The sequence below is a fragment of the Ovis aries genome, chromosome 15 (genome assembly GCF_016772045.2).
Source record: "Ovis aries strain OAR_USU_Benz2616 breed Rambouillet chromosome 15, ARS-UI_Ramb_v3.0, whole genome shotgun sequence".
In the NCBI taxonomy this organism is placed as follows: domain Eukaryota; kingdom Metazoa; phylum Chordata; class Mammalia; order Artiodactyla; family Bovidae; genus Ovis; species Ovis aries.
Genome location: NC_056068.1, coordinates 23,667,555 through 23,683,398, shown reverse-complemented (window position 1 = coordinate 23,683,398; position 15,844 = coordinate 23,667,555). Strand labels below are relative to the sequence as shown.

General features: G+C 57.2%; 1 protein-coding gene across 1 annotated transcript in view; it reads left to right on the top strand.

Annotated features, from left to right (window-relative positions):
• The window catches only part of DRD2 (dopamine receptor D2), a 70,354-nt gene extending 60,616 nt beyond the window's left edge, over positions 1-9,738 (top strand). Inside the window, exons 3-8 of the mRNA XM_004016032.6 lie at positions 2,103-2,212; positions 3,224-3,360; positions 4,539-4,729; positions 5,648-5,734; positions 7,293-7,620; positions 8,468-9,738. Of these exons, the coding sequence (XP_004016081.1) occupies positions 2,103-2,212; positions 3,224-3,360; positions 4,539-4,729; positions 5,648-5,734; positions 7,293-7,620; positions 8,468-8,661 (1,047 nt within the window). The 3' untranslated portion in view covers positions 8,662-9,738. The remainder of the gene's footprint in view (positions 1-2,102; positions 2,213-3,223; positions 3,361-4,538; positions 4,730-5,647; positions 5,735-7,292; positions 7,621-8,467) is intronic.
• Positions 9,739-15,844: the final 6,106 nt, after the last annotated feature.

Genomic DNA, 15,844 nt, shown 5'->3' with positions numbered 1-15,844 from the left:
ATCTAAGGACTTCTTATGTAATTGTCTCCTCTTCCGACAAACTAGATGGTCCCTTCCAAGGCAGCTCGGAAGAGAGCATAGGATGTGCTGCCCCCCAAAGCTTGCTTCAAATCCCAGCCCTGCTGCACATGATCTGGCTGTACTCCAGAGCTTCACCCCTCATCCAGGAGTGGGCGTAAGCAGCGCCCTCTTGCATGAGCTTTGCTGCTGCTAAGTCGCTTCAGTCCTGTCCGACTCTGTGCGACCCCATAGACGGCAGCCCACCAGGCTCCCACCATCCCTGGGATTCTCCAGGCAAGGACACTGGAGTGGGCTGCCATTTCCTTCTCCAATGCATGAAAGTGAAAAGTGAAAGTGAAGTTGCTCAGTCGTGTCCGACTCTTAGCGACCCTATGGACTACAGCCCACCAGGCTCCTCTGTCCATGGGATTTTCCAGGCAAGAGTACTAGAGTGGGCTGCCACTGCCTTAAGTTACAATAAATGAGGTAAAGTGCTCGCGGAAGATGTTCTATAAACAGTGGCTACCGACACACTTTCTTGAGCCTTTGATTCAGGAGCCCCAACCTGCGTTCTAGAGCAGCTGTTCCTGGGACGTTGCAGGAAGCCCCCCTCCCACTTCTGTGCTCCGGGAAACCGTTTAGGGACAGGGGTTGAGAGCTCCCTTAAGACTTGGTCCGGATTGTTCACCGCTGTGCCCCAGAGTCTAGGACAGAGCTGGACACATAGTAAGATGCTCAGTGTCTGTTAGAAGTAAGGAAGGCAGGGAAGAGGGAAGGAAGTGAGGAGGATGGAGGAGACGACCCTGATGTCTCAGACCTAGGTTGTTAGGTGAGTGAGAGCAGCTTGGAAATACTGGTCCTACCCTAGGAGGATGTCAAGGTGGGGCACCGAGCCAGGTGTGCCTGGGACTCTCCCAGGGGTGCCTTAAAGGTAGACTCTGTTGATGCCAGGGAAGCCCCTCCTATCCCATGCCCCCCACCCTGGCTGCGTGCCTGCCTGGCCAGCGCTTAGATACCCTTGCCTCACGTGAGCCCCAGAGAGGGCAGTGCCACACAAGAGGCTTCCTGTCTTCCAGAAAAAGCTACAGTTTCCTCCATGCACTATGCATCACTGTCCTTATGCCAGCAATTGGTTTTATGTCTGCGAGCAGCTAAGAAGGCAGCACCGAGAATGAGCTTTGTAACTAGCCCTGCTGTGCCCCACAGAGCGGCTACTGCTCTGCTCCCATCACCAGGACGGGCTTTCCTGCCCCTCTTTCTCCAATAGGTAGCGGCCCAAGTTGTATCTCCCTGTCTTGACTCTGTCCCCAGGGATGGGGCTGCTCCAAGTTTCCATAGCTGCCAGGGTAGCCTGCTAAGTGAGTGTGTGTGTCTGTGTGTGTAAAGGGGAGTTGTGGGGTGGGGGTGTGCATGTGGGGTATGTGTGTGTATGTCAGGGGAAAGAAGGGTACAAAATGTTTGTGTCATAAGCTGGACTCATGGTTCTGCACTGAACGAGGGATGATTTATTACACATCTTCCCCAGCCCATTCTGTTCTTCCTAAAGCTTCCCCCTCTTTCATTCTCCAAGTGCAGCAAGCAGTAGAAATGTCTTCACTGCTCCCTAATCACCATTGCTCTTCACAGACACTTACTGAGTCCCAGGTCTGTGTCATACCCCATGCAGGGCACTGAAGGAGCAGCCCAGCCCACCACCCCCAGACACCTGGGCCAGGGCGAGTCCAGAAACTGAGCTGGAAGGCCTTGGGTGAGTCCCCACCCTTTTCTGGGGCAGTTTCCCTATTGGTAACATGAGAGTCATAAAAGGTTTTACAGGTGAAGGTTCAAAGCTGAAGCACTTGTATAATTTCATCATCTTCCTTCTCCCAAACTTCTTGGCACAGAGTGAGTGGCCTTATGTGTCTAGGAGGAGAGGTGACCCGGGCAAGGACCTCATTCACCCACGAGCACAACTCCCCATGGCTGCCCCTTTTCTCCCCAGGCTGGAGACCCATCACTGAGACCCATCAGGCCTCAGCTGAGCCCGTCACCCCAGGAGACCAAGCTCTGGTGCATGGGCCAGTATCCTCTGCGGCCCACCCATTATGTTGCTTTGTCTCCAGGTGGTGGGCGAGTGGAAATTCAGCAGGATTCACTGTGACATCTTTGTCACCCTGGATGTCATGATGTGCACAGCCAGCATCCTGAACCTGTGTGCCATCAGCATCGACAGGTGAGCCCAGCCAGGGTGGGAGAGGCGACCCAGACCAACCACCTTGCAGGCTGCCCTGCCTCTCCTGCAGGGTCAGGCTCTATCCATGATGCTGTATGGCTGGCTGTGTGCCTGAGTCCATGTGTCTGTATGCACGTGTGTGTGCACGTGTGTCTGGCTGGGAGAGGACGGACCCCATAAAGGGAGGTGTCTGTGGACAGTGATGCGGCCAAGCATCCCTGGACAGAGATCAGCACAGAAGAGAAAGCGCTCAATGCGACTGCAGGAGGCCCTGTCACTTCTTACTTACATGACCTTGGGCAGATTGTGGATGTTCTTAGAACCCGAGTTTCACTGTCTGGAAACCAAGATGATGACACCTGCCCACATGGGACTCTACCGTCAGCTGAGCGATTTCTGTCCCGCATAGGGCACCCAGCCAAGGGGACTCAGGCTCAGCTCACTTTGCTAAGTTCTACATTTGGAGCCTTTGACTAATTTGCACACACAGTCATATGGGCTTCCAGAAGCCCTGGCTCTCTGCCCTTCACAGAATTCTTGGAAGATGAGTGGAGCTAATGTCTGAGAAGTGCTGAGTAGAGCCATGTGTGGCATCAGAAACGATTACCGTTGTTATTCTTTTCTGCTGAATGAGACCTAACCCTTGCTTTGTGGGACCCAGGTACCCATCCATCAATAAACACGTCTACCCTCCATGGGCCCAGCACAGGTGCAGCAGGTGCAGTTTCAAAGATGCAAAGACCCAGGCCACGACCCCTCAAGATACCTAAAATCCAAGCGGGGAGACTGGAGTGGTAGACACAGTCTAGGATTGAATGGCAGCCCGTCAGTCATTAAGCACTTGATGAGTGTCACCAACTTCCTTGCTAAGTCCGGGACAGGAAAGGGTTGATTTAGGGTAAACAGGAGGGGGACCAATTTTCCATCCTCCCAAAGTGGGGTGTCTCTGTGGAGTGAGGAGTCCCTGGGCCTGCGCCCCAGACTCAGGGGCCACACCCCGCGCCCTTGCAGGTACACAGCCGTGGCCATGCCCATGCTCTACAACACACGTTACAGCTCTAAGCGCCGAGTCACGGTCATGATCGCCATCGTCTGGGTCCTGTCCTTCACCATCTCCTGCCCGATGCTCTTCGGACTCAACAACACAGGTGAGTCCTGCCTCTGTCCTCCTGGGGCTCAGCGGCCCCTGAGGGAGCTGAACCCTGGTGTGGACATGGGTGGTGGCCCACCAAGAGCCTGTTCACCGCCTTAGACTGAAGCCAGGCTGAGTCTCCTGGGTCAGGGTGACTCAGGTCTCCTGAATTGTTCCTGGTGAGGTCAGAGAGGAAAAATGGCTTGGAGCACAATGGTATTGGGTGAGGAATGGGGATAATGTTTCAGGAGGATGGCTGGCAATTTTCAACTTTGTTTATTAAATTGGAGCTGACCAGACAGCCTGGCAGACTGCATGTCTGTGCCTGTCTGTATGTGTGTGTGCAGCCAGGGTGGGAGGCTGCTGGGCCTCCATCACCCCTGATAATGAAGCTTCAGCCCCAAGGGCTGGCCAAACTCACCTGGAGCAGAAAAGGTAGAAAAAAGTAAGAGGCTAGCCCATCGTGACCAGGTCCTGTGTGAGGCAGTCAGGAGCATCTCAGACAGAGAGGGCACAACCACCATGTGGGAGCCTCTGGGGGCTCATCATGCCTCACATAATGCCTGGCACATAATGCCAGCGTGCCTCTGGAGACCATTACTGGACAGGACACAAGGAAGACTCAAAAGCATGTGATTCAAAATCTAAGTGTCATGGGAACGTGAAGAAGCAGGAATGGGGCTAAACATGGTTGAATTAATCTGGAAAGGCCCTGGGAGACAGCACAGTCATCTTCTATATCTGGCAGGGAACTTGGAAAGCCAGTGGAACACAGGTTGAGTCCAGCAAAGAGGACCAAGTGGTCTTGTTCCTAAAATTAAAAGGTGTCAGATCCCCCCCTCCCGACAATACACAGGAAAGCTAAAACAATAATCTACTTTATAAAAATTGTTTTCTCCCATTATTTTTTCCAAAAAAAACCCCGTGGCTCCACTTGTGGGCTCATGGATGACAAAATCAATGAGGAAGCAACGAGGGGTTATTAATGGAAACACTTGGAAGCAGCTTTTTGTTCATGGTTGTTTTTAATACTCTGATTGGTGCATTTGTTTACATCTAACGCTTCCAGGCCACCTTAGGCATCTAGCCTACTCTCTGTAACACTGCTCCTTGGCGGCAGGGAGGCACGGTGGCCCCAGGCTGGGGGCGCCTCGCTGACGCACCCACCCCCGGGGCTTTCTTCCTCCTCCCCAGACCAGAATGAGTGCATCATCGCCAACCCCGCCTTCGTGGTCTACTCCTCCATCGTCTCCTTCTACGTGCCCTTCATCGTCACCCTGCTGGTCTACATCAAGATCTACATCGTCCTGCGAAGGCGGCGCAAGCGCGTCAACACCAAGCGCAGCAGCCGGGCTTTCCGGGCCAACCTGAAGGCCCCGCTCAAGGTCCCGAGACCACTCTCCCCCAATGTCTCTGCCTCACCGCGACGCGGGGGGCGGGGCGGGGGCGGGGCGGGGGCGGGGCGGGCTGGGGTCCAAGCTGAAGGAGCCACAAGGAAGGCAGATTTCAGAGCTGGGACCTCAGTGAGCAACTTGAGTCTCCAGGATGAGGAAGTGGGGAGGGGGTGGAGACCACCTGGGAGGAAACCTTTGAGCGCAGCAGCTCCTGGCACCCGGCTTGCTCCTCTCCTTTGCTTTCCTTCCTCTTCCTTCTCTCACTCTAGCCTTCCATCTCCATTTCCGCCCCTCTGACGCCTTCATCCCATCTTCTTTCTTTTCCGCCATCCTCTTCTGCTCAAACCTCCTTCTGCTCACCTGCTCTCACCTGCTTCCCTCCTCTGCCCCCTTTGCATTTCCACCCTTGTGTCTTGTGACTTCTTCCTCCCCTCCCTCCCCACTCAGCCCTCCCAGAGGAAGATGGTATGTGGGCACAGAAGGAAAAAGAGCTCGGGGCATAGATACATCATGTTCAAATCCTGGCACTGCTGCTTTCTTGCTGAGTGACCTTGGGCAAGTTGCTTAACCTCTCTGAGCCTCCGTCTTCTCATCTGTTAAGTGTGAATAAGAATACCAATCTCACAGGGTGGTCTTGAGGATTCAGCGTGAGAGGGACTGGGCATGCCTGGTAGGGTGCCAGATCCTTAGCAGCTGCCACTTAAAAGTCAGAGTCCTGTTGACCCTTCTCCGGCCCACCTCATCACTTCACAGTACCGACCTTCAACCTTGCCTCAGTTGCCTGCTCAGGCCCCACCCTCCTAATCTCTGCCTTTCTCTGAGCTCCTGTGCCCAGTCTGACTACCCTGCATTGGGTTTCTGTTCTCACCCGCCTCCCCATCATGACCCATGTGCTGGCTCACTCCACAGGGCAACTGTACTCATCCCGAGGACATGAAACTCTGCACGGTTATCATGAAGTCTAATGGGAGTTTCCCAGTGAACAGGCGGAGAGTGGTAAGTGTTCAGGTCAGGGACCCAGAGCCCAGTCTGTCTGCCTCCAGGGAAACGACCTGCCATGATTCTCAGAGACCTCACCAGCTGGTCTGAGGGATAAGCCCCTCCCAGGACCCCCACTTTGCCTCAGCTGAGGCCAAGCTCACCACACACACTCATAAGTAGGCGTGGAGCAGGACAGTTCAATTAATTCTACAGGGCACAAAGAATTACCCTTAGTGCAAGGAGGTGGGTGGGAGAAAGCGCTTGGCCATAGAACAATAATATTAATGGCTATGACCATTAATTGAATACCTACCATCTTTCTATTTTCTCATCAAATCCTCACAGCGACCCTGAGAGGTAAGTCTTATTGATTTTATGGATCTTCATTTTACAGAAGAGGAAACAGAGGCTCAGAGAGGTTAGGTAACTCACCTGAGGCTAAATAGTTAGCAAGAGAATGAATAGCTGAGCCCAGACCTAAGTGACTCTCTGAAACCCATGCCCATGTTCTTTTTACTTGCACTTACTGCCTGACAGCCAGGCAGGTTTGGGGGCTGGAAGCTGGGAGCTCGTGGCAGGAGGGAGAGAGCAGAGCACTCGGGGCTCACAGTGCAGTGCAGCCTGTAATTAGAGCCCAGAAACCCACAATCCCAGCAGATTCCAGGCTTTGCCCAGGGATAGTAGCACTGGGGTCCAGGCAGCAGATGTCCCTTCCACCAGCACGAGCAGAGGATGGGGACCAGGGAACACACAGAGAACTGTACACCAAGTCCAGGTCAGGTGTCTTCAGCAAGCAGGGCCCCCGCTTGTCATCTGAGCAGTTGATGTTCACCTGCAAAGGCAGGACTCCACGGAACCATTTGAGGGCAAGGATCAGGGCACAGTGAGGCTGCATTCCAGAAGCTCAGGCTGAGACCCCAAAGCCTGGAATAAGGGGACATGGGGAAGGACCTGGGGAGCCGTGAAGACCTGAGGTCAAGGCCCTCCAGATCAGCCCAGCAGGGAAGATGTGGGGATAGAGGGCTTCGCCCTTCGGCACCTCCAGCAGTCTAGCAGGAGAAGTGGCGCAAGTGCCTTGGGTCAGCCGGGGCAGGAAGAACAGGGTGCCCTCTCTGTGGTTAGAACATGAGCTCCTGGAGAGGCAGGCACTAAATGTCAATCACTAACTCACTCTCAGCATCCAGCTGGGCTCCTGGCATTCAGCCTGGCACTCAGCAAGGGTTGTTCAGCTCCTGGAAGAGAAGTGCCTGGGCATGAAGCCCCCACAGAGTGGTGGTGGGATCCCTGAGGCTGCTTGAGGATTGCTCCAGGAAGGGGCTGGGGGTAACCCGGCTGGTGGAGGCAGCTGTGGGCCCTGGGTCCTGTACCCACACAGCCCTTGCCTCCCAGTGACCATCCCCCTTGCCTCTCTGGCAGAGGGACCCTGGGATGCTTGCAGGGGTCTCCAGAGGAGATAAGGGAGCCTGAGTGAGGCCAGGTGAGGCCAGGTGAGGCCAAGGAGGCTAGGCGAGGCTGGGTGGCCGAGGGCTGAGAGCTTGCCTGGCTCCACCCAGTGCTCTCTGCCTCTGTGCAGGAGGCTGCCCGCCGAGCCCAGGAGCTAGAGATGGAGATGCTCTCCAGCACCAGCCCGCCCGAGAGGACCCGATACAGCCCCATCGCCCCCAGCCACCACCAGCTGACCCTCCCCGACCCATCCCACCATGGCCTCCACAGCACACCCGACAGCCCCGCCAAGCCAGAGAAGAACGGGCATGCCAAAGACCACCCCAAGATTGCCAAGATCTTTGAGATCCAGTCCATGCCCAATGGCAAAACCCGGACCTCTCTCAAGACCATGAGCCGCAGGAAGCTCTCCCAACAGAAGGAGAAGAAGGCCACCCAGATGCTCGCCATTGTTCTTGGTGAGTCAGCCCTGGCCGCTGGCCACAGCCCTGCCCTGCCCAACCCTGCCTGGGCGACGGACCCAGCAATACAGGCCCCTTTACCTGTCATCACTCCCTAACCAGGGCTGGTAGATCACAGGTCAAACCCAATGACATTCCTGACTAGGTAGATGCTATAATTATCTCATTTTAAAGGCGGGGAAACTGAGGTTCAGAGGGCTTGTGTCACTTGATTAGAGAGGATGTGTGATTTAAACTCAGGCAGCATTCTTGCCTGGAGAATCCCATGGACAGAAGAGCCTGGCGGGCTGCAGTCCATAGGGCTGCAGAGTCGGGACAGCAGTGAAGCAACTTAGCACGCAGGCAAGCACCTGCGGATTCTAGAATCTGAACTTGACCACTGTTCCATCGTGGCTCTGAGAACCTAGTGACCCTGAGCAAGCCACTTCTCCCGATCTCCTTGTCAGCAGAGTAGACTACCTCTCAGGGTTGTTGTGGTCATTAAGTGATGCACGGTGGTGAAAGCATTTTACCACTGCAAGTCAGTACCCTGCGCTGTTGTGAGTGCTGCTATTGTTGAGGAATCAGGAAGTTTTCCTGCCTCAACCAAGACCCAGCGGAACCAACGCTGTGAACAATTAAAGGGGCAGTGAGGAACCCCCCCAACCGCCCCCAACCTCCTCCCCCGAGCTAAATGAGGGTGAGCGAGACAAGGCTTTTGGGCTGCGCCTTGGTGCCTGGGCGGGGCTGCAGCAAGCGATCCGGCCAGGTCCCCTGCCCCTCCCCCACCCCGTGCGCCCTCGGGCCGCGCCCTTCCCGCCCGCCCGCCCGCGCTGGGCCCCCTGACCGCCGCCCTCTCCCGCAGGTGTGTTCATCATCTGCTGGCTGCCCTTCTTCATCACCCACATCCTGAACATACACTGTGACTGCAACATCCCGCCCGTGCTGTACAGCGCCTTCACGTGGCTGGGCTACGTCAACAGCGCCGTGAACCCCATCATCTACACCACCTTCAACATCGAGTTCCGCAAGGCCTTCCTCAAGATCCTACACTGCTGACCCTGCTGCCTACCTGCACAGCAGCCCGCCTCTCCCCTTCTCTGCCCCGCGGCCCCGCCTGGGGCCCCGGGAGCCGCGCGCAAGGGGGGCGCAGGGCAGCCTCGGCCATGTCCTTGCCCGCGGGCCCTGCAGTGTTAGCTTGGCTCCCGCCCCGCACCATCCGCGCATCTTGGAGCGGCGGGGGGCAGCGCTAGAGAGCGAGGCGCCACGGGCGGACCGGGCTCCGGGGCAGCTCACGGGGGCCCCCGCCCACTCCCAGACCCTGGCTCCTTGGCACCAAAGACGCAGCTGCCGTCTCCGACCTTTCTCTGGGGCTCTGGGGCTCTGGGGCTGCGGGGCCAGTATTGAGGCTCGGAGGCCTGGTTTTCACAGGCCGCTCCGGAGCCGGCAGTGGGGAGGGGTGGACAGTCACAGCTCCCCAGGGCCCACACCTGAGAAGCCAGAGCTCTGGCCACGGCCGCAGGCAGTGTCAGGCCTGGGAGACCCGCATACGCCCCAGGTCTGGACGGACGCCAGAGAAGCAGAAGCCCAGACTCCTCACCCCTTCTCCCACCTGGCCTGGCAGGAGCTGCTCAGTTATGCACAGCCGTGGTCCTGATCCACCCGCTCACCGCGAGGCTTCCACGCCCCTGAGATGGAGGGGCCCCGGTCTCCAAGGGCCTGGGCGGGGGGTCCTGTGTGGACAGAACGCCCCCACCCCAAGCCCACTTTGCTGACGGACACGGGTACAGCCCTTCTCTTAGCAAATGCTGGGCCAGCGGGGGCTTGGGCAGAGAAGGCGGGCTCGTCACATGTCTGGGGCCAGGGTTGGCGGTATCTGGGGTCGGGGTTGGCGGTATCTGGGGTCGGGGTTGGAGGTGTCTGGGGTCCTTGGTGGGGGGCCTGCCACCCTCTGCCACAAACCTCTGTCCTTTTCTCTTCCTCCCGCCTCTTCGCAGTCCCGTCCCCTTTACCTGTTGCCTCTGCCTTAGAGGAGCCCACGGCTGAGCAGCTGCTGAGGGGAGAGGAGAAGCCTCCCCTCAGGCCCCACACTCTGTAACACCGCACATGCTCCACACCAATAAAACTTTGACAAGAGTCCCCTCCAGGCTCCCTTGGGCGGGGGTGCAGTGTCCCCTCCGTCCTCCACATTGGGTGTGGCCAGGGCTCTGTGTGTGGGGGGCTAAGAGCTGGAGAGACCCCCGGGGGGGGGGCCCTTGACACTGTCAGAGGGACAGGACTGGGTGCTGGTGGGGAGGGGGAGGAGCACGGGCTGTGCCAGGAGGACCAGGAGAAGAGGCACGTGCCTGTGTGTGTCCCACTCATCCCGGCCCCTCCCCAGTGGACCTGAGTGCTCAGTGCTGCTGCGGGGTGGCCCTGCGCTTCAGCTGTCGGCCAGGATGGCGGGCAGAACATTCCAGTGGGAATCGTGTGGAGTCCCCAGGGCTCCCTAATCACCAGAGCTGCAGGGCAAGCCAGACTGCCCCCTGCCCTTTGCCTCCTGTCTCCAGGTCCGAGCACCTCTGCAGGCCCAGGCTTCAGCCCTGCTCACCCACCGGGGCAGACGAGGCTTCTGGAAACAGTGGCCTTCGAGGTGCGGCCCTGCCCGGGTCTGTGTCTGCCCCTTGCCCTGTCTGGTATCAGGACCCACTTACTGCGCGATGTGGCCTGGTATCCTCCTGCCTCCTGGCCTCCAGACAGGTCACAGCTCCAAGCCTTCTGGGGCCACGACTTGGTACTGACCCAACAACAGAAGTTTGGCTTTTAAAAAATGAAATATAAAATCAAGCCGGTAAAGGAGGAATATTCTTACCAGCTTGAGAATAACAGCGGTGGTAACAAACAGGGTGCTGGCACCCACGGGCTCAGGCTCCTGGGAGCTGTCAGGGCGTAATTTGCATGCTAAATACAATATTTTTAGCACCAAAAGTTTGGAGCACTTCACTTGCCCTGAACACTTAATTATGGACTTTGATCTTCTCCCTGAACCTGAACATAGTGCTAAGCCCGGGGAGAGGCTCCTGTCCCCAGAACACCTGATTCCAGAAGATGGGCAGAGCAGGCTCTGAGTCTAGCTCAGGGGAGGGGGTCGATAACCCAGCCACCCCATCCTGGGAAAGGCATTAGGTCCCCAAGGGGGCTAGCACCCCCAGGGACCTCTCAGCTCTGTTATGCAGCCCGGAGTCAAGGCACATGCATGAGGGCACGTGCACACGCACACACACACGTGCACACAGAGTCTATAAATGATATTGACCTGGAACGGAAGCTTAAGAACTCCTGTTAGCGTTAGAAATCTTAGGGGGTCACACAGGGTGGAAGAGATGACAAAAGGATGGAGAGAGAACAAGAGGAAGAAAGAGAGGCGGGAGGGAGGGAGGAAAGAGGAGGGGAGGCAGGGAAGGTAGCCTGAGAGCAGGTGGGGAAGAGCACTGACAGGAGAGGGGAAGAGGGCAGGCAGGGGTGGGAGGCGGGGCAGGGAAAGCTGCCCACAGCTGTCACGAAGCTTCACGTCTTTGTGCCAGACAGCAGATTGACAGCTGGAGTGGGCAGGGGGCGGGCTGGGCTCCACCTCCTCCCCCCTCAGTGCTTCGGGGGCAAAGGGGTGGCGGGGGACCCGGGAACACCAAGGTGGAAGGGGGTGGCCCAGACTCTGGCTGTCTCCCCAGAGGGCCCGACAGCCCATGTTTGCCCCGATCAGCGAGGGCAGAAGGGATCCCCAGGCTGGGCATAGCAGTCCTCTGATTTTCTCTTTCCTGGCCATTCTCCTGTGCTTCTGCCTCCATGCCCGTCTTTGTCTGTAGAACACCTTTTAATCAAAGGATCATTGATCTGCCTTTATGGAACACGGAGTCTACACCCCGGGCGTCCTCCCCCAGCGTGCAGCCAGGAAGCACCACTTAAGGGAGGAGCCTTCCTGGTCAGGCACGGTGGGGCGCCATGCAGCCATCCTCTCAGATGTCTGCTTGTGGCTGCAAGTCTCCAAAGCTTCAGTCCCTTATTCATCCCCTGCTGGGCTCTGGAGAGGTTCCAGGTGGCCACAGGCTCAGGAGATGTCCCAGGAATTGAGAAGCCAGTAGTGCAGGATAAACTGCATCCATTCATCCATCCATCCCCCCAGCACGGTCTTACTCGGTGAATATTCACTGAGCAACTGTTGATGGTACTCCAGACCCTGAGCGAAGCGCTAGGAATGAGCAGTGAAGAAGGGGGTTACCATCCCTGCTTCTGTGGAGTTCGCAACCCAGTGGACATCGGGCGTCAGCCCAACACTCACACAACAGTGGTAAAAGCTCTGGGCAGAGTCCCAGCTGGGCGCAGCGACCACTGTCACGGGCACACGATGCCCAGCCCCGTGGCGTTCTTTACCTAGATGACTCGGGCGACTCGGGAGGTAGCAGCCCCAGCGTGGCTTGACCTGGGAGCAAATAGGTAGGGACCTGGGGAGGGCAGGAAGTCTGATGGCAGAGGACTTCCTTGGTGGTGGGGCGGAGGCCCCTGGAAACGACTGCATGTTCTGTTCCGGGTGGGCTCAGAACAGGGCAGTCAGCTGCCTGCACCCAGGGGCTTTGAGGACTGGCAAGGGGGTCTTGCCAGGGTGCCCACCTACCTGGGTTGCCTTCCCACACCACCCCTGTCCTGGGGAGGTGTGGCCTGGCCTGTGCCCCGCTGCCTCTCCACCCTCCTGAGCCCAGGACCCAGGCTGTGTCCATGGCGTTAGCAGACACCTTTGCCTCCCATGTCGTCCTGTCCTCCTCGTGACCCCCGGTGGTCAGCCCATATGACCCCCCATTACAGAGAAGAGACCTTTCAAGTAGGGAGGGTGGTGGTCAGGTGTCAAGGCTGGCCTTTGAGCCTAGGCCTTTCAACTCTGCATCTAATGTTATTCATCCAGCCCCTTCCCTGACCAGCCAGCCCTGAGTGAAGTTAGGAGAGGGCACTGTAGTCAGGAAAAAAATTTTTTAAAGAGGAGAGAGAAAAAGAAAACCATCTAGGACCAGACTTTTAGGATGTAGCCCGTAGGGTGACTGTGAATAAAACAATGACCATTTGGGCAGCTGGACCACATGAGTATGTGATGGGGGTGGACGTGCAGATTAGGAGGAGCAGGTTTTAGTGGGTTTTCAGTAGCAGTAGGCAGGAGTCTGGGCATCCACGTGACTGAAGGTCCCCTCCGGCCAGCCAGGCATCCCTCCCTGCCTCCGGTTCTGGGGGGATCAAGGAAAGTAGGAAGCTGGAGGGGAGAGAGTAGACCCTCTTTGCAGAGGGAGACCGTGCTGCCTTAGTGGATCTCTGGGGGGCGGGGAGAAGGGGGCACTTGGTAGGATCAGCTTCCCACTCCCTCTCCCATCCCAGCTCTGCTCCTTGACAAACAAAGCAGGGTGAGCGCTGCTGGGCACAGCCCCTGGCCTGCAGGGTGTCTGGAAAGGACTCTTACGTGGTTGCAACCATGCAGCTCTGAATCCACAGAAAATGCTGCGTGCCCACCACACTCGGTTGTGCTTTCTGCCATCTTCACCCGGGGCTCTGTCTGGAGATGTGTGTGTGAGGCTGGAGAGAGGAAGGCAGCCCCCCACACCCCCCAACGCCCCGGATCCTCAGGGTCAGAAGCTGGGAGTCAGATGCTGAGGAGGAAGGCGGGAGTGGCGGGGAGGGACGTGGTACCACCTGGGACATGGGAGAGGCAGGGGGCTTCTTTCGTAGGGTTTTCCTGACCGGGTTCAACTGCAAACACTGTCCTATTGGCCCCATGAGTGTAGTCTGTGGAGGTCAGGCTCCAAGCTGCATCCAGGACGCGGAAAGGATGGCGTGGGCAAGAGAGAAAGGGAATTGCCTGGAGGAGACAAGTTTTGTGGCCTAGTTCTTCCCCCAGCAGGTGCTGCTCTGGGTTCCAGAGCCAAAAAGCCCGAAGCAGGGACACCCCTTCCCCGGGCCATTCTCAGTCTCACGTCCAAATCGCTTCCCCTGCCCCATCCCGCACCCTCTGCAGTTCTCTCTTCATCCACAGAGCAGGGTGAGCCCTCACGCTGTGCCTCTGCGCACTGGAATGTCAGCCCTGGACCCTTCCCTCTCCTGGTAGATGCAGGCATGGCCGCCTTACTTTGCTGACATGGAAGCCCTTGTACGTCTCCTAGGGCTTCACAGATGTGTGTCAAGCAGCACGACCCACTGCTGAGGCTTGCCCTGCCCTCCAGCTGGCCTGACACTACTTTAGGTGTGTTGCAAGAGGTCTCAGGGCACCCCACGCCAAGGTACTGAAGGAGAGCCACCCTTTCCTCCTCTGGATGGACTGGCAAAGAAAAGTAGTCACCTCCTTCCAAGAGTATCCTTGATAAAAGACTGCAGAAGGCCGGGTTGTTGGTGACCTCTTCCAAGAGAAAAATTCCTCTGACTCTGCAGAAGCTCTGGAGAAATTGCAAGAAAATAATCTGTTGAGTGCTTACTATCAGATCTGCCCTTTGACCACAGGGCATCTGATTATTATCACAAGCCAGGTAGATAAGCAGCAGATAAGCTGTTAGATGATGCAGCCAAGTCGAAGAAAGTTTCAGCGGCCCAAGGGCACAGGCTGGTGTGATCCCCTGGAGGAGGGCATGGCAACCCACTGTAGTATTCTTGCCTGGGACATCCCATGGACAGAGGAGCCTGGCGGGCTACAGTCCATGGGGTCGCAAAAAGTCAGGTACGACTCAGTGATGGACACACACACAAAATCATATGCTAGTGGATGGCCCAGCTTCAAAGCCCATGGTCTTTCCCCTACCCAGCCCCCCAGAGCTTCCCTCCCCCACCTCAGCCCTGCCTGGCAGCTACTGCCATCCCTTCAGTTACAGTAACAACCCTGCTGCCTGTATCTGATTCAGCAGGCATGGATGGAGTGTGGAGGAAGGAGCAGGTATTAATAGAATGCAGAAATAAGCAGATGCAGTGATTGGCTTACACCCAGGCAGGAACCTCGCTGTAGGGAGCGTTGGGACAGAGTGACTTGTCTCCAGCCAGGCAATTGGAGAAGTCTTTGCAGTCAGGGGCAGGTGAGGTGGGTCTTGAAAGATGATCGGTAGGCCTCTGACCCACACTGGGAGGAGAAGGGCCAAGGATCATGAGGGGAAGGGTCGTGGAGTGGGCCTGTGCTTGTGAGCACAGTGGCAGGACCAGCTGGAGCGCCTGAGGCATGCGGGCCTGGGGTGCTGGAGCCCCCGCTGGAGTTGTGTTCTATGGGTGCTGGTGGGGGAAGGAAGGCGGTGAATGGTCTTGAGCAGAGGACCAGAGATGCTGTTCCTATGCTCAGGGAGACCCGAGGCCCCTCTGGTGCTCTGCCCACTGGCTGTACCCCATGCCCCAACTCCCGGCCACAGGCTGGAGACCAGCCCCGTCCTCCGTCCAGCCCATTATTCTTTCATGGGGCTCCACCCTCCCCAGTTGGCTTTGGTGGGACAGTCTCCCAGTCTCCTCTGATACTTCTAGGGTGTCTTTTCAGCCCCAGGCTTTTTCCGTTGGTCCCTGGGGGAACCCCCGTGACTGCGGTGTGAAGTTACACAGATGCTGCACCTGGGGACTGGTTCCCACAGTCAGTCTGGACTTCCTCCCTGCCTTTAACTCCTATTAATACAGCTTGCCAACCCCTCTGCTCCTTCTGGGCTCCTAGCCCCACAACCTGGAGAAGCCCCCCAAGGGACCACTCTTCCCAGCACAGGAGGCCTCCTAGGCAGAACAAACCATCAGCATCTCTGGGACAGCTAGACAGGTAGTGCCATCTCCCAGGGCGGGGCTTCCCTGATAGCTCAGCTGGTAAAGAATCCGCCTGCAATGCAGGAGACCCTGGTTCAATTCCTGGGTCGGGAAGACTCCCTGGAGCAGGGATAGGCTATCCACTCCAGTAGTCTTGGGCTTCCCTGGTGGCTCAGCTGGTAAAGAACCCGCCCGCAATGAGGGAGACCTGGGTTCTGTCCCTGGGTTGGGAAGATCCCCTGGAGAAGGGAAAGACTACCCACTCCCATATTCTGGCCTGGAGAATTCCATCAACTGTATAGTCCATACAGTCGCAGAGTCAGACACAACTGAGTGACTTTCACTTTCACTTTTCATCTCCCAGGGCTCTCGTTGGTGGGTGGGGGGGAGGGCAGTGGAGGTGGGATGTATTGGCTTAAGCAGTGGTGTTGAGGATTGTCTAGGCAGAGAGTAGTGGTAGGTGAACAAAATGATC